The following is a 22,292-nucleotide window of genomic DNA, read 5'->3' on the forward strand; positions in this document are numbered from 1 at the left end:
CAGGACTACATATCCCACAATGCTACTCGGCGTCTCCTCGCCATTACCTCATTCTCTGTCGCTCTCACCAATCCCAGCTTCTCCAGGGGTGTGGTAGCGGGCTGTACTCGCGACTTTTCCTGTACCCTGCTGCCGGCCTACTCCTGTCGCGAGACTTCCTGCTCCTCTGCCGCTCCCTTTACCGTCGCCTGAGCCGGGGACACGGACCCAGCCTCGCCCCCACCCGGTCACCGGCCCCGGCTCCTTCGAGGCCTCGGTCCCCCAGCCCCGCCTCGCCGCCGCCATGGCGGACCCTAAATACGCCGACCTCCCCGGCATTGTGAGTACAGGGCCGGGCCCGGCTCCCCAGACCGCGCCCCCGATCTCCCAAGGACCCCCAAGAGAAACCAACCCGCGACCCCTCCCGCTGGCAGCCCTTTCTCCGCCCCAAGGGTTATCGCCTCTCGCCCTTCGACAGCTGCAGCACCTTCTGGACTGCCGACCCGACTGGGCCGGGCCGTTGGACTCCGCGTCTGGTCCCCTTTCTGGCAGTAGCCGGTTTCTCCGCCCAGAAATCGCCTCCGGGCGCTTTTCACTTGTGCCCGAGTGTTTGTATCATCCATGTCAACACTGCCCTTGTTGCCCCAAATTTCCCGATTGCCCATCCCCGCATCCTTACTTCAGCAATACTCAGTAGGCCACTTGATGATGGCCTTCATCTTGCCAGGGAAGAGGTTACTGTCGCAGAAACCTTGTGCCAGTAGGGAGCTCTGTCCCTTGGGAGCACCTGTGCCTCCTCCTCATGCACAAGCCGGCATGTACACTTTTTTTGTGCTACCCTGCTTTCTCAGGGTGGGGAGACTGGCACACAAGACCTTGAGAACTAAGGCCCTGAGTCACTCTCAGCCCTTGTTGCAGTGGAGTGGATGCAGGGCCTAACTCGAGGAACTGTCATCTGCTTAGGGCAAAGTCGTTACCAAGGACTGGCCTCTCAGCCATGTCCAGGGTAACATCTCTTTTCACTTTGGTCGCTTACCCCAGGTCCCAGTCTGTACCTGGGGTTATTGAGATGTGAGAACTGACATACTCTTGGCACGGGGAATGGAAAACCGACAATCCTTGAATCACAGTCTGGGTTTTGCAGTAGCTTGTTCAAAGGGCATGGGGACAAGAGGGGAATGCTGGGGTAGTGAGATCGGGTGGTCACTCCTTCTACCTGCAGGCCAGGAACGAGCCAGATGTTTATGAAACCAGCGACCTACCTGAGGATGATCAAGCAGAGTTTGATGCGGTAAGACTATGTGCTGCCTCAGGATCCCTCTGGCCTCTTACCTCTCTCCCCCAGATAGTTCTTTCCCTTCCCTGGCAAGCCACAGCAATAAGTGGGTATGCCAACCCCAGCCTGGGTGGTCTCAGGGCTTTCAAAGGCCTTGCTGAGCTGCCCGCCATCAATGAACAATGCCAGAAAGTAGGGTCAAGCCAGTAGGACTACAACTAACAAGACCTGCTAGTAAAACCCAAGTTTTAGGTTTTCTAATACAATTGAAATACCCCAAAACAGTTATAGTAATTAAATAGGCCCCTGGGTTCTAATCCATACTTTGAGTTATAAAAGCTTGAACATTAATAAATGGCTTAAGGTTGCAGTAGGCCTTTTTGTTTTATTATATATCTTACCCAGCGCATTCTCATTAGTAATTACCAAGAACTGAAATTTGAACCATTAGGAGCCATTAGGCAAGGTGTAACAAATGTCTTGGAGACTCCAGAAAAATAAGAGGCCTGGTTAGAGCAAAGTAATTTTGAGGAAAAACATAAATCTTATAATCAGCGGAGAAGAGACCGTGATAATATATTAGATTTGTTCGATGAGCTCATTGTGTTAATCAGGAATGGAATTATTTTCTATCATTTAACAGATATGCTCATTCTGTTTTGATTTTTTTTCCCAGTGCAGAGGAAGAGGCGTCCCTGCCCCTATGGAGCCCTTGACTAATGTGACAATTAGGATGCATACAGGAAGTAGAGAGGAGAGTTAGGAACGCATAGGTAGCATAAGAAAAAGCCTAAAGTGAGTTAGCAGAAGTCATAGTGCTGTGGGGACAAAGCCCAGCAATGGCTTGTTTCATTATCTCCAAAGAAAGCTGAGCTGAGCTCACATTGGTGCTCAGTGAAGGTGTGGCCAAAAAGTCCTGGGGACATTCTCAGCAGGCCCAGTATGTGTGTCCGTTAGTCCTTTGGCCGTGGCTGGGTAGTTCTGGGGAATGTTGGTTGCTGGCTTAAAATGATATGGCTTGGCGTACTCACTTACTCCTCATTCTGTTCTCCCCTGTGGGAATGTTTCCTACACTGTGGGGCATAGCTTCCCTGTCCCTTCTCTCAACAGTGTGTCCCTTGTGGCTTCTGTATTTGCTGGCATGTCAGTCTCCCTCTCCCTCCTGCCCCCAGCTTAAGTATCTGGAGATAATGCAGATGATGTCATAGCCAATACTTGAATGTAAAGCTGTCCCTCCAAGGGTGTCTTAGTTAGCCCTGTGCTCATAGAGTAGTAAAGGGTACGGAAGACAGCGCGAGACCTTCCTATAAAATAATCAGGCCTTGGAGGCAGTGGATAGAACTCTGTCCCTTTTCACGTAACCGTGATGCACATGGACAATGCCACAGCCACCCTGTTTCCAAACAAACAAATCCATCATCGTTTTCTTCTTGGAGGTACAGGGATAGCTCTTAATATAGACACGATGGAGCCTGAGTATAAATCTCTGATTGGCCCCTTTTCCTCGCTGAGCCTGAGCAGCCTATGACTGTGGCGGCTAATGGCTGTGGGGGGAGGACACCAGCCAGTTTTGTTTCCTGCAGCATATTACCCAGGAAGCGGCTGTGAAAAGGCCTGGGAGCCAGCGGTAAACACTGGTGATTGGAAGCTGCTCTCATCACCCTGGCTCAGAGAGGCGTGTACGTGGAGAGCTGAGTTTTCTTCTGATGTCAGCTAATGTCTCTGGCCCCCTCTGTGTCCCTGTGGGCCTTTGGAAGGCAGCTTTCGGGAAGTGAGCTGCATAATGGCTCTGCTGCTGCTCATAGCGCTGATGTAAATGTGCAACTTGAGGAGCGGTGCAGTTGTGTGCCTCCCTATCTAGAGCTGTGGCTGTGCGGCCTTGGTGCTGGCTGGGAGCCTGTCCACTCCTCATCTCCTGGGCTCTCTGCCGGAATCTCCAGATTATAAAAAAAAGAACATGTAAGGCTATGTAGCAAGAATGTCTCCCACCACTGCCCGCTACTCAGTTCTATTTTGGAGACAGGGTCTCATTATCTCACCCTCTCAGGCCTAGAACTCCATATGTAGACCAGGCTGGCCTAGAATTCAGAGATCCGCCTGTCCTTTTCTCTGCTTCCCAAGGGCTGAGATTAAAGGTGTTTGCCACTGTGCCCAGCTTCGAGGTGTTAATTTAAAGAAATATCAAGTAGAATGTCCATCCGTTCAGTGTCTTTAACCTTCCTCTGATTTCTCTACTGCCATAAAAAAAAAAAAACTGTGACAGGAAATAATATTCTTCAGACCTTGATTACTAGTTTAACTTGAACATGGAAGTGTGACGATTCCCACAGTGGGAAGGGTGGGGCAGGAAAGAAGTAGAATTGGTTTATTTGTTTTTTTCTAGGTGATCCCAATTTTTCTTCTATTCCTTTAAAACAATTTTAGCAGGAAGTAAACTACTTTACAATAGGAATGGGCTGGAAATCAGTAGAAGCTAGCAGCCCTTTCCTTCCCAGTATAGAAAAATCTGCATCTCAGCCACTCCTGGGTTGGTTAAAACAGTGTTTGCAAAGCTACTTCCCAAATGCCCTCCCCTGAGAAACCCTGTCTCAAAAAACCAAAAAAAAAAAAAAAAAAACAAAAAAAAAAAAACACAAATATCCTCCCCTGGGCCTACAGCCAGCCTTGGGTCAGTAAAGCTTTCTGCTCATGACTTAAGCAGAAAATATTAAGACAGCCTCAGTAGAGGAGGACCCAGCTTTCCCTGTGCCGTGTAAAAGGAAGGTTTCCTGAGTCCAGTTTGGTGGGAGTCCCTGCCTGCCTGAGGTTTAGAGTATCCTAGAATATGCTTGATTGTGTTCATTGACTGTTGGCGCACTTGAACTTACCCGAGTTTTCCTAATGCTTCCCCCTTCCTCCCTCCTCACCACCCTGCCTGGACACTAGTTTGCACAAGTAAGGCCACTCAACGCTTCTCTTTGCATGTTGTGTTCATCTGCCCTCTTGCATGCAGTGCTCTGCCACTTTCCGATCATTGTAGCTAACTGTTTCAGATTCCAATGAGTCCCTATTCGGGTCTGGCCTTAGGCTTAAAGATCACTAATCAAAGTAGAAATGCAACTACGATGCACGAATCATTGTGAATCATTGTCTCTTCGCCTTTTGAGGCCTGAAGAATAAAACTGAAGGAGGGAGAGACACGGAGGCCTGTAGACATGGGGTGTAGACATGGGTGTAGACATGGGGGTAGACATGGGGATAGACATGGGGGTAGACATGGGTGTAGACTTGGAAGGGGTTGCAAGAAGAGGGTTTTATGATCTTGTCTTCAGCCTTTATAGACAAAGGTGGAGAGCAAAAGGGAAAGCCAAGCCCCATCCCACTTCTCAGTTTCTCAGTGACTGGAAGAGAAAGCACCCATTTTAATGTTCTCCTGTGTTAAGCCTTGGAGAAAAGCAGGGTGGAAGGTGACCTATGCAATTTTAGGATAATTAGGTTATTTTTGTTTTCTGAGCCTTTCTGTTTCTGTGTTCCTCTTAGAAATGGATGGGCGGTCAGCATTTGTGTTGGCCCATCCTGGACAGTTTTATTCTGCAGCTCTCTCCATGTTCTTTGTCACCATGGTTCCCAAGTCCCCCTGGCTGAAGTATTGGCATAGATCCTGAAGAACCTCAGGTCTTGTTGTCTGAGTCACAGCCACTTAGCTAAATATCCATTCATGAGAGGGAGTCACGTACCATGTCAGCTGGTACCCAGGGTCAGAGCACTTGGAGTTTTCCCATTTTCTGTGCAACATTAAGTTTCTATGGTAACTGTTACTACTCCATATTACAGGAATCGTGCCCTAGACATTGCCCCTCCCCTACTCAGCACAGACTTGATATATGCTGTGCACACCACTCCTCATCCTGTTTTGTTTGTTTGTTTGGTTTTTGTCCGTCACCATCTGCCCTTCCCTCTTGGTTTGAACTTCATGGCCCACTGTCTCCCTCCCTCCTCTTGAGTTTCTCCCGTGCTGCTTTGAGCTTGGTGAGACCAAGTCAGAAACAGGTGTAATACTTGCTTCTCTCGTCTGCTTGCACGTGTCACCTGTGGGTGCTCATGCCCACTTGTGAACAGTGACATCTTAGGCCTGGAGTCACTTCAAAATGTGGGCTAAGAGCGAGGCTGAAGTAACAGAGGGGCCATGGCTGGTTGTTATCCAGTGCATCTGGAGAACTGTTAGGGAAGCACACGTCCGCCCTCACAGGAGTTTTCTGTACATACAATGGCGGCCAGCCCTCCCCCTGCCCACCCACCCATCCCCAGAGCCAAAAGGCAGAGCACACTGTGGAAGTTTCCCTCCTAGCAGTGAGGAACCCCCATCTGTGGCCTGGACTGCAGTATGCTCATCCTTCCCCAAGTCCAGCCTGGGAGTCTTGAGATCAGGGTTGGTAGCTGTGGATCTTGGGGTCCTCTGGGCTCCTGTGCTGTCGAATACTGGCAGAATCACCCTGCATCGTTCAGAGCTATGGCAGGGCGAGTTATCAATCATTCAGCGAGAAGAAGCAAGTTTCAACCCTATGAACTAGTAAGGGGGATTCCCCCTTGGGAATTGGGGGCCCTCAGTCAGTGACAGGCCCTCAGAATCTGCACACTGCTTCGGGCTGCCATTTTTACAGCTTCCCCTCCACCTGAGCCTTCTCTCCTGACCCTGTTGTGCACCAGCTGTGGCTCTAACTGCTGTGCCCTCACACTCCCACATGACCGCTGCTGACCGGCAGAGCCTCATGCCATCTTCACCACCAGAGAGGGCAGGGTCTCATGGTTTTCTTTCTCTTGGGGCATATTCTGACCTCAGCTAAAATTCTTGGCCCCCAAATTTTGCTAGGCTCCCCTGGGGCCCTGTGGTGCAGTGTTGGAAAGACGGTCATGTAGTGCATGTGACAATTGCTAATAACAATTTTGTCTTTTTTTTCCCTCCCTCATCCCCCTTCCCCCACACCCTTTCCTTTTTAACTCTTGATTTTCTCACCTCTGGGGAAACCACAGGAGCTGGTAAGAAGCCCTACCTTCGTCCGCTTTCTAACGGGGTGTGCTGTGGTGGGCGTTTGTTCTCTGTCCTTGTGTCTCCTCTGAGTCTTCGGACTCTCTAGTCTGTCCCACACCCAGCACCCATTCCAGTGGCACAAGTCACTGTGGTGGCAAGGCAGATCTTTGAGATGCTGGTGGACTGGGTGCCATCTGAAGACCAGCATGTGCCACCAGCCTAGCCCTGCTGGGGCTGCTGCTGCTCAGAGAGATGATGAGAAGATGCCAGCACATCTCCTGGCCCAGGCCTTGCTTCTCCAGAACAGCTCTTAGAACCACTGAGACTTTCCTCAGTACTGATCCTTTGCTGCTCCCATCTTTCCTTTCTTAAGAACAGAAATGGGAGAGCATCCATTTGCAAGGGTGCGGGCCAGGATTCAACTGTCCTTATTCTCCAGGCTATGCCTCCCCTGTCTTTTTCTTTCTTCTCTTTTTCCTTTTATGTGTATGTGGTACCAGAGGTCAAACTCAGGGGCTTATGCAGCATAGCTAGATACTCTACCGCTTAGTTACATCCAGCCTTTCAGTCCTCTTTTTTTTTATTTTTTAAATTTAGATGGAGTCTTACTCTGTAGACCAGCCTGACTTGGAACTCAAAGAGATCCGTTGCCTCTGCCTGCTGGGCTTACACACATGTGCCACCACATCTGGCTATCTTCCTTTAAAAGTTTTTTTTGTCCAGTCTTTGGTTTTTTTGAGCACAGTCTCCTTTTGTGACCCTAGCTGGCCTGAGGCTCCCAAGTACTGGGATTACAGTGTAAGCCACCAGGCCCATCTTGTATTTTTACTTTATTTATATTAATACATATACATATATATGTATATATAATTTATTTATTTTATTTTTTTTTAAGATTTATTTATTATGTATACAACATTCTGCCTCCATGTATGCCCGCACCCCAGAGGAGGGTGCCAGATCTCAGTACAGATGGTTGTGAGCCACCATGTGGTTGCTGGGACTTGAACTCAGGACCTCTGGAAGAGCACCCAGTACTCTTAACCTCTGAGCCATCTCTCCAGCCCTATATATAATTTATTAATTTATTTATTCTGAGACGGGGTCTCACTGTAACTCTGAGTGTCCTGGAACTCATAGAAATCCTCTTGCTTGTGCCTCCTGAGTGCTAGCGTTATTTTTATTTTTTGAGACAGGGTCTTGCTATACCATTCTCTAGTCTAGCTGGAGTTGGTTATCCCCCAGGTGCTGGGATTACAAGCATGTGCCACTATGCTGGTCTAAAGGGAAAGTTCTACCTTGTTGGCTTTTCTGGAGAGAAGCAGCATGCTTCCAGGAGTGCGCTCAGATGATGTGCTGGCCTTCCTTGGGCCGGCATCCTCAGCTTAGAGACCAGAAGCCACACAGCCATTCGGCAGCTGAGGACTGCAGAGGAAAAGATCCTGGCTGAGGTTCACAGTCTCCTCTCTAGGGTCTGTGTGGAGGCCACTGAGCCCTTTTGTTTTCCTTGCTGTGAGATTCCTGCCTTCCCTTCTGCCTAGCAGGTGCCTGGAGAAAAGGTAGAGAAGGGAGCTACTGCTTCCTTACAGCCTTTCCCTGTCCTCGGTTTTTAAAGCTGCCGCCCACTCTGATCCCATCTGTGACTCAGTGGAGGTGAAGGATGGAGTCTCCTTCTAGCTGTTGCTTTCTCTCGGGTCCTGCTTCTCCTCCTCCCTGTTCCCACATACCCACACACAGGCAGAGGTTCTGTCTTGAATGCAGATAGGATTGCCTGGTAGCAATTCATTTAAATCAGCACCTAAGGGATGGGCCTGCCCCCAGTAACTCTAATGTGCAGCTAGAGTTGAGAGTCATTTGCCTAGATTCAGGAGTGAGGACTGGCCTTGCCTTCGTCCTGTGGAATAGGGGATGTCCGCCCTAACAGAACAGGACTCCTAGGCTCCCCCTTCCTGAGTGCTGTCTTGATGTAATTACTGGAAGCAAGTTGCTGTACAAGGAGGGGCCTCAGCCTCAGCTCTACGCTACCATGATTCCCATCTCTGCCACGCCTCTACTTGAGGACTCAGGGAGAGAGCAGATGCCGCACTGACTCTTGATGCAGGCTGTACTCTCTCCATTGCATGTGGCACCTGTGTTCTTGTGGCCCTTACCCGGGGTGCTCCAGAAAAGCAGCCGCTTATGCTTGTTACTTATAGGTGTCCCTTAAACAACCCGCGGAGCCCTTGCTGCTGCCTCTTTGAACTATCCGACCCCACAGTAGCCAGAAACCAGGCTTCTACGCACACCCTCTGCCAACCTCCTTTCATATCTAAGAGTTAGTGTCTTACTTCAGCAAGATTAAAGCCTGCTGTTTTACTCTCGGTATTGACCTTGCTGGCGGCCTTCCTTCCTCCCTTCAAACTAGGATGGGGAGTCAGCTCTCTGTGGACTTGCTCAGCCAGGAAAGGAGGCTTACTTTTTGAAGTGGGGGGGCCGCTCAGAGAGGTCAGGGTGGTTTCTTGCCCTGAGTGCATGGTGTGTGTCAGATAACTGGGAAGGGCTGAGGGAGGGAGGTGTGTATACAGAGTGGGTGGGGGAGGTTATGCTGCCTCTCTAGCTGAACCAGGGTGTTCATGTTTATACTCCGGAGGGTCCAGCTTCGGCAGGAAGCTTCTCTTTCCTAGACTGAGCCTGTATGGGCAGCCTGGAATGAAACCACCCTTGTTTTCCCTTGGAAACGGGGCCCAGTGTCTTAGTAGTTTGGGAGTTTTGTGGGATACTAAAATGCTAGGGTGGGAATGGGGCTCCCCTGACCTGAAGCCCCTGTTCCCTCAGGAGGAGCTAACCAGCACGAGCGTGGAGCACATCATTGTCAATCCCAATGCTGCCTATGACAAGTTCAAGGACAAGAGAGTGGGGACAAAGGGCCTCGGTGAGACTGGGCTCAGGTTGGGAGGGAATCATAGAGAGCAAGCCTAAGGGGTTTCCTGTCCTCAGCACTCAGTGGCTGTGCTCTGCTAAGACCCTCATCGCCTGGGTCTGTGACTGCACTGGGCCCAGGCCAGGCCACTCAGTCTAGCCTTCTTTTCTTGGCAGATTTCTCAGATCGCATTGGGAAAACCAAGAGGACAGGATACGAATCTGGAGACTATGAGATGGTTTGTCGTGTGTGTTGGTGGACATGGGGCAGCAAGCCTACGGCAGGCCTGTAGCCAGGGACTGAGGAATGTTTGCCTGCATGTATGTGTGTGCCTGATGTCTGCAGAGACCAGAAGAGGGAATATCAGATCTCCCAGAAACAGTGTGACAGATGGTTGTGAGCCACCTTGTGGATACTGGGAACTGAACTCAGGCCTTTTGTGAGAGCAGCCAGTGCTTTCAGCTGCCGAGCTTGAGGGAGATGGTCTTGTTGTGAGGTGATCTGTTGAGGAGCCCAACAGAATGCAGTTGAGTTTTTTTTGCCCTGCTGCTGGCCTGGAGTCTCCCAGCCTCTGGCTACTTCCCTTTCTTCCATGGTAGGGCATCAATGATTCAGGACTTAGGTCTAAGGTTTGGATAAATTCCCAAGGCTCCCTCTGACGGGAGATGTAGCATCTTCTTTGCTTCTCTGTAGCTTGGCGAGGGCCTGGGTGTGAAGGAGACACCGCAGCAGAAGTACCAGCGGCTACTGCATGAAGTCCAGGAGCTGACAACTGAAGTGGAGAAAATCAAGGTAACTGCAGTCTCTGCTCCCCAGCTCGCCAGCCGCAGCTTTTGTAGCAGAGGAGCAGCTCCCAGCAGGAAGAGAGATCCCTAAGCTATGGGTAAAGGGTGTGAGCTTTGCAGAGTTGGGGTTGCAAGTCTATTTAATGCTGTTAAATTCAGTCTTCTGGGGGCAGAAGAGATGACCCAGTGGCTAAAGCACTGGTCGCTCCTCTGGAGGACTCAGCACCTGCTAGGTTCTTACAACCATCTGTAACTCCAGCCCCGAATCTGATGCCCCTTGTAGCCCCCATGGTCACTGCACACATGTGGTACACAGACATAGATACGGTATAGCACCCACATACATAAAATAAATAAAATCACCTGGCCATAGTTTCCCTTGAGGGTGTTGCTATTTTGTCTTGCTCATTCCTGCCAGCCTCACTACCCACCTCTTCTTTCCTAGACGACAGTGAAGGAGTCAGCCACTGAGGAGAAACTGACCCCTGTGGTGCTGGCTAAACAGCTGGCAGCCCTGAAGCAGCAGCTGGTTGCTTCTCACCTGGAGAAGCTGTTGGGACCTGATGCTGCCATCAACCTCACTGACCCGGATGGAGCCCTGGCTAAGTGAGTGCCCTCCTTTTGGAAACCATTGCTGAGTGGAACTGTGGAGGACTTCAGCCAGATACCGAAAGCAGCACCAAGTTAGGAGGCAGCCTTGCTGCTCTGTAGTAGCCTTGTGAGGCAAGGAAATGTAAGTAGTCATGCTCTTATTGTTGTGACCCAGGCGCTTACTGCTGCAGCTGGAAGCCACAAAGAACAGCAAAGGGACTTCAGGAGGAAGGAGCACAGGTGGGACCCCCCCAGAGAGTGGCCTTGTCACTTACGAACTGCACTCTCGGCCTGAGCAGGACAAGTTCTCACAAGCTGCCAAAGTGAGTGTCCCTTTAGAGGACCAGGCCTGGGGACAGTGCTGGGAAAGCTGTTGATTCCCCTTGAAGTCTTGCTCCCTTTGTCTCCCTTGCATACCTGGTTTTGAGGCAGGGTCTCCTGTAGCCTAGGCTAGCTCGAACTCAGTATGTAATTTAGGCTGGCTCTGAACGCTGGATCCTCCTGCCTCTACCTCCCAAGTGATCCATGTAATTCAAGTGTAAACTTAAGATTGTGGCTAGGGATGTGTTCCAGGAAAGGGGTTCCTTGGAACGGGAAAGCGGGGATGGGGGTGGCAAACCTCACCTCCTCCTTTCCATAGGTTGCAGAACTTGAGAAGCGTCTGACAGAGCTGGAGGCCACTGTCCGCTGTGATCAGGATGCTCAGGTCAGGGGCTCTCCTGTACTTAGTCAGCACCCTGAGCCTTCAGGTCCAATGATTTCCAGAATCTGGGAGGGGTAAGCTAGTGGGTGCCAGCTAAAACCAGGAACGATAGAAGAAGGTAGTCAGCCCTGTGTAGGTATGAAGACTGCTGATTTTTCTCCTTCATTTCCCATCAGAATCCCCTTTCTGCAGGTCTGCAGGGAGCCTGCCTTATGGTGAGTGTGGAAGGACCGGTATTGTTTAGATTACAGAGGGCTATGGAAATGGATGACTTACAACAAGTACTTCTGGATCTCAGTGGTATATTCATTAGCTCCAGTGAAATATGAAAGACCTTTTTCTAGTCGGCTTCTTTCCTGGTGACACTTGTCCAAACCCTTCCCCCACCCTCTAGGAAACTGTAGAACTGTTGCAGGCCAAGGTGAGCGCCCTGGACCTTGCAGTTTTGGACCAAGTAGAGGCTCGGCTGCAGGTACTAAGTGGAGCAGCACTTGGGTTCTAAGTAGCCGGAGACTTTGGAAGCCCTGGTGCCCTCTCACCCTTAACACCCTTTTTTCAGAGTGTCCTGGGAAAGGTGAATGAAATTGCCAAGCACAAAGCCTCTGTGGAGGATGCGGACACACAGAGCAAGGTCAGGAAGCCCCTCCCATCTTTATACCCCTTGTGCTCCCTCAGGGTCCCCTCTGAGTGCTGACATCAGAATGCAGAGACTTAGAGTCTCAGGTCTTATCAGTAGTTGCCTTCTCCATACCCTCAGCCATCCTTTCTGGGCCCTGTCATCTTCTTCCAGGTGCACCAGCTTTATGAAACCATACAGCGCTGGAGCCCCACTGCCTCTGCCCTCCCTGAGCTGGTGCAGAGACTAGTCACCATCAAGCAGCTACACGAGCAAGGTGTGAGGCTGGTCCCTAAGCTTGGGCCTTTTTGTGTCCCTCTCTCACCCTGGGCTCTGCTCTCAACTGTGCCCCTCTTCATGTTTTTTTGCAGCTATGCAGTTTGGCCAGCTCCTGACACACTTGGATACTACCCAACAAATGATTGCCGCCTCCCTTAAGGACAATGCCACTCTCCTGACCCAGGTGTGTCGATCCCTTTGTTTAGTTTATTGCCACTTTTTTCCATCGCAGAACTCAGCGGTTCTCCAGCCCCACCTCAGAGGGTTTTGTCTTAGGCCATTGAATGTCTCTTCTGTTTTCGTAGCCGTAGGACCTTTGTACCCAATTTAGTTAACCTCTTTCTCCCTAACCTTGGACTTGGTTTTGGCAGGAGGTAGGGATGTCAAACAAGAGTCTCAGTCTCAAGTCTCATTTTGGCTGACTTGAAACTTGTTTTGTAGACCAGGCTGGTCCCAAATTTGTGGCCGTCCTCCTCCTTCTCCCAGGTACTGGGATTACAGGGGTATGCGGCCATGCTTGACTCTTTGACACAGGTCTTGCTGTGTCCCCCTAGCTGGCCTCAAACTCACAGCTAAACAAACCTTGGTGCTTTAGACTCCCAGGTGCTGAAATTAGTCCTGAGCACATCTTGCTTTAGTTTTACCTTCTTTATTTTACCTTTTTTATTTTTTGGTTTCTAGTAGGTTTTTGTTTTTTTTAGTTTTTTGAGACAGGGCTCTGTGTAGCCCTGGCTTTCCTGGAACTCACTCTGTAGATCAGACTGGCCTCAAACTCAGAAGAGATCTGCCTGCCTCTGCCTTCTGAGTGCTGGGATTATAGGCGTGTGTCATCACCACCCCATTTTTTTTATTTAATGTGCATTGCTGTTTTGTCTGCATGTATGTCTTTGTGAGGGTGTCAGATCTTGGAGTTACAGTTGTGAGCTGCTGTGTGGGTGCTGGGAAGTTAACATGGAAGAGCAGGTCAGTAGTACTCTTAACCGCTGACCCATCTCTCCTGCCCAGGTTTCCAGTGTTTTATGTACATATATGTATACCCATGTGTGTTGGGAGTGTAATCACCTGTGCCAAAGGCTGATGTTGAGTGTCTCCTGTCACTCCCTCCTCTCTTATTAAAATTTTTGAGTGTGTGTATGTGCACACTTATAGAGACCATTATGCCCACTTCTATTTATTTCTATGTGTATAGGTGTTTTTCCTGTTTGCATGTCTGTGCACCATATGTGTGCCTAGTGCCCAAGGAGGCCAAAAGGGTTTATTATAGATAACTGTGAACTGCCATGTGGGTTCTGGGAATTGAACCCAGGTCCTCTGGAAGAGCAACCAGTGCTTTTAACCCCCGTTCTCACACAGATCTGAACTCTGGTCCTGATGTTTACACAATAAGCAAATTAGTCACTAATCATCCCCAGTCCTGCTTCTTGAGAGGATTTGATTTTATATGTAGGAGTGTTTTCCTTCATGCACGTAGGTGCATCAGTCTGTGCGGTCCTTATTTTGGAGGTCAGAAAAGGCTGTCAGATTCCCTAGAATTGAAATTACAGATGGTCATGAACCACCATGTAGGTGCAGGGAACCAAACCTAGGTCCTCTCAGAACAGCCAGTGCTCTTTACCTGCTGAGCTCTTTCCAGCCGCCCGGCCTGTTTTTATTAATTCCTATAGCAAAGCTCAGTACTTAGCTGGTGCTCAGTTTCTATTGCATGAACTGATCTCTGTAGGGAGATCAGCATCACAGACCACCACCAAAACAAACAAACAAAACCAGGCCAAGTGTGATGGTGCACGCCTTTAATCCCAGTTCTTCCAAGGCAGAGGCAGGTAGATTTCTTGAGTTTCAGGCCAGTCACAGTGACATGAGACCCAGTCTCAAAAGCAATAGATGAAATAAATGGAAAAAGGTTTAGTGGTGCACACCTTTAATCTAGCACTCAGGAAGCAGAGGGGCCAGGCTGGTCTACAGAGCTAGTTCTAGGACTCAAGACAAAACATAAAAATGTATGTGGTATATTCTTCCTCTAGCTTTCTAAAATTCTGAACCAGTGGAAACTTCATCAGTCTACTTGTTGGTTATCCTTTTATCAAGTAAGTGAGCAGTTCTGGAGGCAGGCTGAACAGAGCTCCTGCTCATGCCGACCCTGACCTCAAGCCATAGTACTCTGAGGGTAGGCAGTTTGGAAACTGTTGCCACAGACATTCCCTCCACCCACCCACCCCTCTCAAAACCAGAGACCCAAAGCTGTGGCTCCACTTCTTTCTTTCACTATGACCTGGAACTCACTCTGTAGATCAGGTTGGTCTTGAACCCAGAGATCCTCCTGCCTCCGCCTCCAGAGTGCTGGCCTATATAGGCATGTGCCATTGTGCCTGGTTTATGCTTGCTAGACAAGCAGTTTTTCCTTTAAAGAGAATTTCTTCTGGGTGCTCTTCATCCCCAGTGGACACCTGAACCAAACAAGACTCTTCTCTCTCCTTTGTAGGTACAGACAACTATGCGTGAGAACTTGGCCACGGTCGAGGGGAATTTTGCCAGCATCGATGAGAGGATGAAGAAGCTGGGGAAGTGAGCACGTTGAGAGCTGACAACAGGGGTAACCCTTGCCCGAGCTCTGAGAAGCTCCCATGGGGCTTCCCCTTCGTCCTAAACTCACAGCCCCATTCCACTTGACAAAGGGCAAGGGTTCTTGCATGTGGGGTACAGACCCCTCCCCTCATGAATAGAGTGGTAGCCGGGGCTGTCAGATGGGAGTCTGTCCTCAGGCCCAGGGGATGAGGACGTGGGCCCAGCCACATGCCAACTCATGTCCATAACTGCTTTGCCTGGTGTGGGGAGGATCCTGTCCTCTTAACAGCTTCTGTGGCTGATTAGAATACTGTACAACTGTTTCTGACCATTAAATGCTGTTGTACCGTGTAGCCTCTGCTGTGTTTCCTGGGTCTCAGGCAGCACTGAGCCAGCCGTGCAGAGCACAGCAGTCCAAACTACACTATGACGAGACTATTTCAGTTGTCATCTGTTCTTACCAAAGAACTAAATAAAAATGAGGACAGAGCCAGAACCAGAGTTTCAAAATATTCTCATCTGTTAAATTAAGAGTGTCTCCCATAGAAAAGCAGTGGAGGCCCCACAGGGCAAGTACAAAACAGAATTAAAACTCCCAAGGGTCTTGTCTTTACAAAAAAAGGCAGGAGGCAGCCCCTGGACAGCTGGTCATGCTGGCCGCTCCGGCTGGACCACGTTGCATAATCCTCAGTCGCATCATCACGTCTCTGAGCGTTTTGATGGGGGAGAAGGGGCAGTGTAGTGTGTCTGGGAGGAGAGATCCCCTTACCCCCTTTTCTGTATCCCAGAGGAAAGCAGAGGGAACCTGGCTACACTTGAAAATGAGGCTCTGTGTTTCAGTCCTGGGGTCGGGGTAAGAGGGGTCTGTGCTTTGAGCAACCTGAGCCAGAGGCAGAGGGCTGGGGGCGGTGCATGATGCTTATTGCTTTGTACCTTTCACTGGGAAGGAGGGCAGCAGCCAACAGTAGCTCACAGGTTTGTAAACTGAGCCTGCTGGCTTCAAGAAGGGAGGCAATGAAGTCGAATTAAATATAAAAGAGTCATTTGTGCAAAAATAACTTAAACAAATAAAAGACCTGGGGAAGGGGTGTTCCCCTTAGCGCCTGATGGGGAGAGGGCCATATACCACCCCCCCAGGCCTCTTCAGTGACATGGCTTTGGGGGGGAGGGGGTGAGCTTCCCTACCCCCTGCAATGGCTCAGGCTGGGATTTGTAGGGGAAGGGTTGCATTTGTGCTCTGAGTGGGGAGTAGTGCCCCCACCCACTGTCCACAGGTGCACGTGGCTGGCAGGGGCTCCCAAGGCTCAGCACTCAGCTCTCCCCAGGCAGGGTCAGATCCAGCTCCAGGTATGGCTGCTATGGGGCCAGTTTCCTCCTCTTATTTTTGGCAGGACGTCCAGGGCGGGCCCGGGGAGGCAGAGGGACAGCCGCCTGTACAAGAGAAGTTAAGAGAAGTGGCCATTAGCTAAGGTAACAGGAGTCTTCTTCCTCACACCCGTCTTCCTCTTGGCTCACCTCCTCATGCCTAAGCAAGCGCACATCCACCCAAGTCCACACTTACGCGTGTTGTAGGGCTGGGTTCCAAGGGGACGTCCTGGCGGGAACTGCTGCTGTTCCGGGCAGGGCTGCAATAAGGGTACAGATGATCAGGAACAGCTCCCAAGCACCAGGTGAATTTCAGAAGGCTGGGTGAGAAACTGTCTACATTTGGATAGTAAAGGCATAATATCCTTATTCATATTCAAATATCTGCCATTTTTTGAAAACCAAGTCACTTATTTGGGGCCAAGGGGTATAGCTCAGTGGTAGAACACTTGACCTAACATGCACAAAGCCCTAGGTTTGATCCCCAACACCACAAAAATAAAATGACACCAAGCCACTATGTGGACATTTCTATAGTCTCAACAGATAGGTGGCATAGGGGTGGGCTCACACTCACTTGTATTTTCTCCTCCGGCCACGACGAGACTTTCTGACTGTCCCTGGGGGCACCTGAGGAAAGACGGACAGTGTACATGGGAAGTGAGACCCATGCGCTAGAGTCCTGAGCCTGACCCTTACATTATCACACTTACCTTAAGGTCCTCAGAATGGGGCCCAGGAAGGGGTGGATCCTTGGGCTCAGCACCCCCTTCAGCTAGCTCCCCATTATGCTGCCAGTGGTGGGTCCTTCTTGGGGACCGTTCCATTTGTCCATTGAAGCTACCACGTGTCCCCCACTTGAGGGCCAGTCGGCCAGGTTCTCGGCGGCTGCCAGGCTTTCGGCCTCTGCCTGGCCTGGTCTCGCCATTAATGCCCCTAAGTCCCCCTCCTCCCCTCCGGCCCCGTTTCCCTGACCCCCTCCCAGTGAGCAGCTCTGGGACTGGGGGGTCAGGAGAACCATGGGGTGGGGCTAAGGCACTGAGGGGAGGCCGGGCAGGCTCCGGTTCAAGGGCTGAGGCAGGGCTCTCAGGGGCCAGACAGGGGGCATCTGGCTGCTCTGGAGGGATCTGCTGGCAAAAACATCTCCATTTCAGCCAAAGTCCTCTGTACTCAGAAAACCTCCCGTTTTAAGAAAGATGTTCATCCTGACAGACGCACCCACTTGCTCACCTGGAGACTCTGTAGCAGGCAGGCTAGGGGACTAGAAGTCTCTGACAGGGAGGGGGGTGCTCCCCCCCCAGGGAGGAGCTGCAGTCCTAACTGGCTGGAAAGAAGAGGGCCAGGAGGCTGCAGCAGGCTGGGGAGGGTTCCAGGGCTGCTGGTCAGTGAAGACAGATCACCTGTTGAGAGACCAGAGTCAGGGACTCTCGCAGGACAGACAGCTGACCGACCCTACAGGCTCTCTAGGATTTACCCGATGGTCAGAGTTTCTTCCCAGTTTTGACTGCTAATTTCATGCCACTCACCCAGCAGGCTGGCACTCAGCAGAGGGCTAAGAAGTTGGGGGGGTCTCCCTGAGTTGGAGGGGGCCTTGCCCAGAGAGGAGGCCCCCGGGTCAGTAGTTGCCGTGGTGACACTGGAGGTAGGTGGTCCAGGTTGGGGGGCACTCAGGACACAGGGCTAAGAAGACGAAGGGTTATAGTATGTGGTAAAGTGTTGGACGGACTTACAGTACTCACACGCTCAATCTGACTGAAGCCTTGGTGGGGGAGGCCTGCTTATTAAATACAGACTCCCTCCTTGTCCCCTCCCTACCCCCAGCCGAGACTACGTCTTCCTTAGGGCCCCAAGGAAGAGCTCCCATCCTGATTTACTTCTCTTTCTGCCCCACCAACACATACCCTAGGCCTTACCTGGGGGGGTGTCCCCGAGGGGGGATCCAGGCTGGCAGCCAGCAGCGCAGAATTTAAAGCTATGAGGGTGGGGGGTGCTGAAAGTGGGGGGAATAGTAGCGGGGGCAGGTCTCCCAAACCTGAAAATGGCTCCCCACTTGGACCCCCGGACCCCTCTGCAGATCCTTCCCCATCCCCAGCTGTGGGGCCCAGGGCCAACAGGGGCAGAAAAGAAGCTAGAAGATTGCTAGTGGGTGCAGGAGGAGGGGGGAGGAGGTCTGAAGGGGGTGGTGAAAGCAAAGAAGCCACCAAAAGCGAAGGCCCTTCAGGCTCGCCTGGGGCCAAGGGAGGGCCAGGTCCCCCTGGTGGGGGTAGCAGGGGCTCAGGGGGAGGCTGTCCTCCCCCAGCCAGCACACCAAATAAACTGTGGCTAAGTAATGGAGAAGGTGGAGGCTGTCCCAGACTTAGAGGGAGAGGCAAGGCCCCCAGCATCCCTGGGAAACCAGCTCCACCGAGTGCCAGGCCCTGCTCAGGGCTGGGGAAAGGGAAAGCCTCCCCACCAGCCAAGGGAGGCAGAGGGCAGGCTGGGCCTGCCCCCATCCCCAGCCCATCAGATGGGCTTTGAAGCACAGGACTGGGGACTACAGGGGCTTTGGAGGCAGCTGGTGGGGCAGGGGCACCTGTAAAAGAAAAGAAATCCAGCTCCAGGGAAGTCTTTCTAGAACCCACTTCCCTGACACAAAGCCCCAGTCCTCCCAAGAGCTTTCCCCCAATGCCTGGGATGAGTGTACCCAGAGCTCTCCTACCTGGCACACTGCTGAGGCTGCCACTGGTGGTCCCAGGCAGAGAGGGCTGAATGGGGTGCCTGGGCTGGGGAGGGCTCCCTGAGGAGAGGGTTGGGGGAGGAGGAAGGTGTGCATCTGACCCCAAAAGGTTAAAGCTTCCATCAGAGTGGGATGGGCCAGGGGCGGGGAGTCCCAGCAGAGACAGCACAGAAGGGAGAATAGGCTGGGATGGCTCTGGGAGAGGAAAGGCCTGGGGGACAGGAGCAGGGGCCCTAGGACGGCTCCGTCTAGGAGTTTGAGGGCCTCCCCCTTCTAGCAGTCGCAAGACAGTTGGGGGCCGGCGAGGACGACGCTGGGAGGGGCGGGGTGATGAGTGGGCAGCTGAGGGTGCCTGGGCACGGGGCCTTCGGCCCTGTAAAGTGCTGGGAGGGGGCAGCGGGGGATGCTGTGCCTTGGCCGCTGCAGAGAGTAGGCTGCTAGCAAGGAATGGGGGTGCCCCAGGTCCCTCCACTGTGGGGGCCCCTCCCAGTGATCCCAGGACCAAGGGCAGGTGCATAGTGGCTGAAGACACTGGTGGCTGAGTGGCAGGACCAGAGGGACCAGGGGGACCGGGGAGATTATTGCTTGGGGGCAGGGGAGGAGGTGTTAAGGCATCACTACAGTGGAAGAGAGGAGAGTCTGAAGGTGGGGAGGAGGAGGCATGAGAGGCTGGAGGAGAGCCCAGGTCAGAGGGCACCAGGTTGGAGCGGAGAGACGCTCTCCAGTTGTAGGAGGGAGCATTGAGGCTGATAGCAGGTGGAGGAGGTGGGGCTGGAGAGGGAGCATTGCCTCTTGGGAGGAAACAAGGGCTGCTGCTGCCCCCAGAGGGAACTGGATCCGGAAGCCGTGGTGGTGGGAAGAGCCCTGCAGGGCCTGTTAGAGGGGGGAAGGACTGGGGAACTGAGGGTGGTTCTTGGGGAAGGGGGCCAGGACCCCCATTAAGAGGAGTTGTAGGAGGAACTCGACAAGGAGGGCGGACAGAGGGGGGCCCTGGGGACACAGTGTGGAACATTTGGGGGCTTGCTCCCTCTCCTGCAATAAATGAGAAATGGTCAGCTTGCGCGTCCCTGTCTTCCCCAGTCCCAGCTCACAAGTTCCCAAGCTTATGTCTGTCTCACAAAGTCGTCCCCACCAGGTCCACCCTTGTGCCCTCTCACAAAGCCACCCACCTTCCAGACCCTCAGGGTTCCTCATTCTTCCCCAAAGTGGCAGAAAAACTCACCAGGAGAAGAGTGTGAGCAGGTGGTCTCCATGCTGCGGTACAGAGTTGCCATGGCAACAGCTTTCCGCCTGTGGTTGCACAGCTTGGTCATGTCCTCCTCTGATGCAGGCCCCACCCCAGCCCCACCCGGGGTCACCGGGGCCAAAGGGTCAAAGTTGAAAACCTGTAAGGTAGAAGAATGGACAGGGACACTGAGGAGGTGGAATCTTAATAAGGTACCATGGTCAGAAATTTGGATCGAGTCTTCCAGCTTATGCCTATAGTTTTTGGCATCCCCAGGACTCTGACCTTGGGGACATTGAGTGGACACTCCAGACCGCACTTGCAGGTCCCATCGCTGAGGAGGTAGCTCCGGGTTTGCTCCAAGGAAGACAGCTCTGTGCCACTTGGGCTGGGAAAGAACAGGGTCATGGGTATGGGGTTAACTGTCAGCCAATCTGAAGAGACTTCCTAAAGGACAGTTAAATGCTTTCCCAGGAAGGGCAAGACATAAGGGTGTGAGAAGAGACAAAGTGAATGGATTCAAAGACCCAGAGATAAAGAGCGAAAAGGCTGCAGAGGAGGGGAGCTGGGGAAGAGCAACAAGGTTCAGAAACTGAAGTTTTCAGAGGAGGGGTCACGGCAGGAAAACTCAAGCAACGAAAGGATAACCAGACTAAGGCAGTTCAGGGGTCCCTGAAAAACCATACCTGATATAGAACACGGCACCTTCTCGCACACAGCGCTGCCAACCGATGGGGACAGATGTGGCCACAGGGCCCCCAGCTCTGTCTGCTCCACTGCTCTCATTGCCCCCATTCATTGTGTGTAATCAGCTCCCTTGCGCCTGATAACACAGACATCCATGTGGGCACCAGGACGATTAAACTGGGCTGGGTACCTGAGGGAGAATTCCAGGGAGGCAAAGGCGGTGGGAGACCCAAGGAAACTCAGGCTTCCTGAGTGGCAAAGGGAGAGCTGGGGAGGAAGGATCCTCTGCCACACCACCATGGCTACCTGAACATCTCTGCAAACATTGTGGGATCCAGTCTAAGGCCGGGGCCACCAGCTTAGCCCACACCTGCAACACAAGGAAAGAGAAGAACCTCTCAAGAATCTGCTCAAGAGAGCACCACAGCCCAGAACACAAGGAAAGGCCCAGGAATGACACCATGCCTTTAAGGACCATAGGGATCTGCTGGCCATGGCCACAACTGTCCTCTCCAAGCCCAGTCCCTAGGGACCAAAGGAGTTCAGCACCTCAGCTCCCAAGGACCACAAAATCATACTCTAATTTCTCGACATATGAAGGGCTAGTTCCCTTTGTCTAGGAACAGAGGACTTCAACAAGGAGTGTGGGCTAATTCCCATAATGCCAGGCCACTAGGAAGTTTCCCAGTGTCTGGCCACTGCTGTCCCCTCCCCCAGGAAGATCATATAAAAAGTACAGATTGCCCCACAGGTCACCAAGCAATTGCCCAACTGCCTGGCAGGGTGGTACCAGCAGATCTCCCCCCAAGCCCATTCCATCAGACAATCTCTGATCTAATCCATTTGCAGCTCGAGAGAGGCTGGAACCAGAGCTGTCTTCCTCCAGGATCCTGAGAAGCTCCTGTTCCTCTCTCAAGCAGAAGAAAAGGGGATTCATAATCTCCCACTGGCTTCCAGTAAGCAACAAGAAGTATTCTCTGACATGTAGGGACGACCCTTAAGCCTGCAAGTATCCTCACCAACCTCACCATCGCTCCCACCGCACACTGACGGCTTCCAAACTTTCCCTCTCATAACAAGGCGCCCTGTCACCCAGACTGCTTCCTTCAGCTTGGGGAGGAGGGGAAGGCAGGCGCACGAAGTAGGAAGGAACTTGGGGAGAGGGCGGGTGGAGGGTGGGCGAAGCACTGAAGGGAGGGAGGTCAGGAAGGCAGAAGTCAGGCACTGAGGGGGAGAAACGGAGGGGGCAGGTGAGGGTGGGGGACTGTGGATGGGGCCGGGGAAAGGGGCCGAGAGGACGCGGAGGGGGCAGAGGGTAGGGACAGAAGGGGGAGGAGAGAGCAGGGAGGGGGAGGGGCGGGGGGGCCGGGCCCCGCACTCACCGCGGCCCATGGTTCGGCTGGCCCCGCCCTGCGCAGTCGCGGCCCAGAGGGTGAGTGGGAGGGGGTGGGAGGTGGGTCGGTGGAGCCCGAGCCTCCGGTACGGCCCCGGCCGGTCTTAGCAGGAAGCGCCGCCGCCGCCGCCGCGGATCACCGAGCGGCCTCCCGCGCATGCGCCATAGGGGCCAGGGGCAGCCCTGGGGATTCCGTTCCCAGAAGGCA

The 22,292-nt window shown here is 52.4% G+C and overlaps 2 protein-coding genes across 7 annotated transcripts in view; one reads left to right on the forward strand and one right to left on the reverse strand.

Annotated features, from left to right (window-relative positions):
- Positions 1-73: 73 nt before the first annotated feature.
- On the forward strand, positions 74-15,049 carry Dctn2 (dynactin subunit 2). 3 transcript variants are annotated; one of them, XM_005357981.2, is made up of 16 exons: positions 74-319; positions 1,202-1,270; positions 4,181-4,189; positions 6,266-6,271; positions 9,078-9,174; positions 9,339-9,400; positions 9,856-9,954; positions 10,393-10,553; positions 10,714-10,861; positions 11,179-11,244; positions 11,418-11,456; positions 11,636-11,713; positions 11,801-11,872; positions 12,032-12,134; positions 12,229-12,320; positions 14,616-15,049. In XM_005357981.2, the coding sequence occupies exons 1-16, from the start codon at positions 284-286 to the stop codon at positions 14,700-14,702; spliced, it is 1,224 nt and encodes a 407-aa protein (XP_005358038.1). In that variant the 5' UTR covers positions 74-283; the 3' UTR covers positions 14,703-15,049. The 3 variants fall into 3 exon arrangements, with proteins under 3 accessions (XP_005358038.1, XP_005358040.1, XP_005358039.1); XM_005357982.2 differs by lacking the exon at positions 4,181-4,189 and having other exon boundaries at positions 75-319; XM_005357983.3 differs by lacking the exons at positions 4,181-4,189; positions 6,266-6,271.
- Positions 15,050-15,195: 146 nt separating this feature from the next.
- The window catches only part of Mbd6 (methyl-CpG binding domain protein 6), an 8,814-nt gene continuing 1,717 nt past the window's right edge, over positions 15,196-22,292 (reverse strand). Inside the window, exons 1-13 of one of the 4 annotated variants that reach the window (XM_005357985.2) lie at positions 22,074-22,285; positions 20,998-21,061; positions 20,691-20,827; positions 20,290-20,392; positions 20,002-20,164; positions 18,762-19,811; positions 17,977-18,635; positions 17,590-17,743; positions 17,294-17,463; positions 16,777-17,190; positions 16,641-16,693; positions 16,260-16,323; positions 15,196-16,129 (exon numbers count right to left, since the gene is read on the reverse strand). In XM_005357985.2, coding sequence (XP_005358042.1) covers positions 16,055-16,129; positions 16,260-16,323; positions 16,641-16,693; positions 16,777-17,190; positions 17,294-17,463; positions 17,590-17,743; positions 17,977-18,635; positions 18,762-19,811; positions 20,002-20,164; positions 20,290-20,392; positions 20,691-20,803 — 3,018 coding nt within the window. In that variant the 5' untranslated portion in view covers positions 20,804-20,827; positions 20,998-21,061; positions 22,074-22,285 and the 3' untranslated portion in view covers positions 15,196-16,054. Of the gene's footprint in view, positions 16,130-16,259; positions 16,324-16,640; positions 16,694-16,776; positions 17,194-17,293; positions 17,464-17,589; positions 17,744-17,976; positions 18,636-18,761; positions 19,812-20,001; positions 20,165-20,289; positions 20,393-20,690; positions 20,882-20,997; positions 21,062-22,073; positions 22,286-22,292 lie in introns of those variants that run through there. The other 3 variants (XM_005357984.2, XM_026784537.1, XM_013350288.2) reach the window with 3 other exon arrangements.

Source organism: Microtus ochrogaster, chromosome 24, assembly GCF_000317375.1.
Source record: "Microtus ochrogaster isolate Prairie Vole_2 chromosome 24, MicOch1.0, whole genome shotgun sequence".
Lineage (NCBI taxonomy): Eukaryota > Metazoa > Chordata > Mammalia > Rodentia > Cricetidae > Microtus > Microtus ochrogaster.

Bases quoted from the DNA above. Each gene is read 5' to 3' on its own strand.
- Dctn2 (XM_005357981.2), top strand. From the start codon at position 284: ATGGCGGACCCTAAATACGCCGACCTCCCCGGCATT. The intron at 10,554-10,713 runs GTGAGTGCCCTC...GTTGTGACCCAG, and splicing joins CCGGATGGAGCCCTGGCTAA to GCGCTTACTGCTGCAGCTGG. The intron at 11,714-11,800 runs GTACTAAGTGGA...CCCTTTTTTCAG, and splicing joins AAGTAGAGGCTCGGCTGCAG to AGTGTCCTGGGAAAGGTGAA.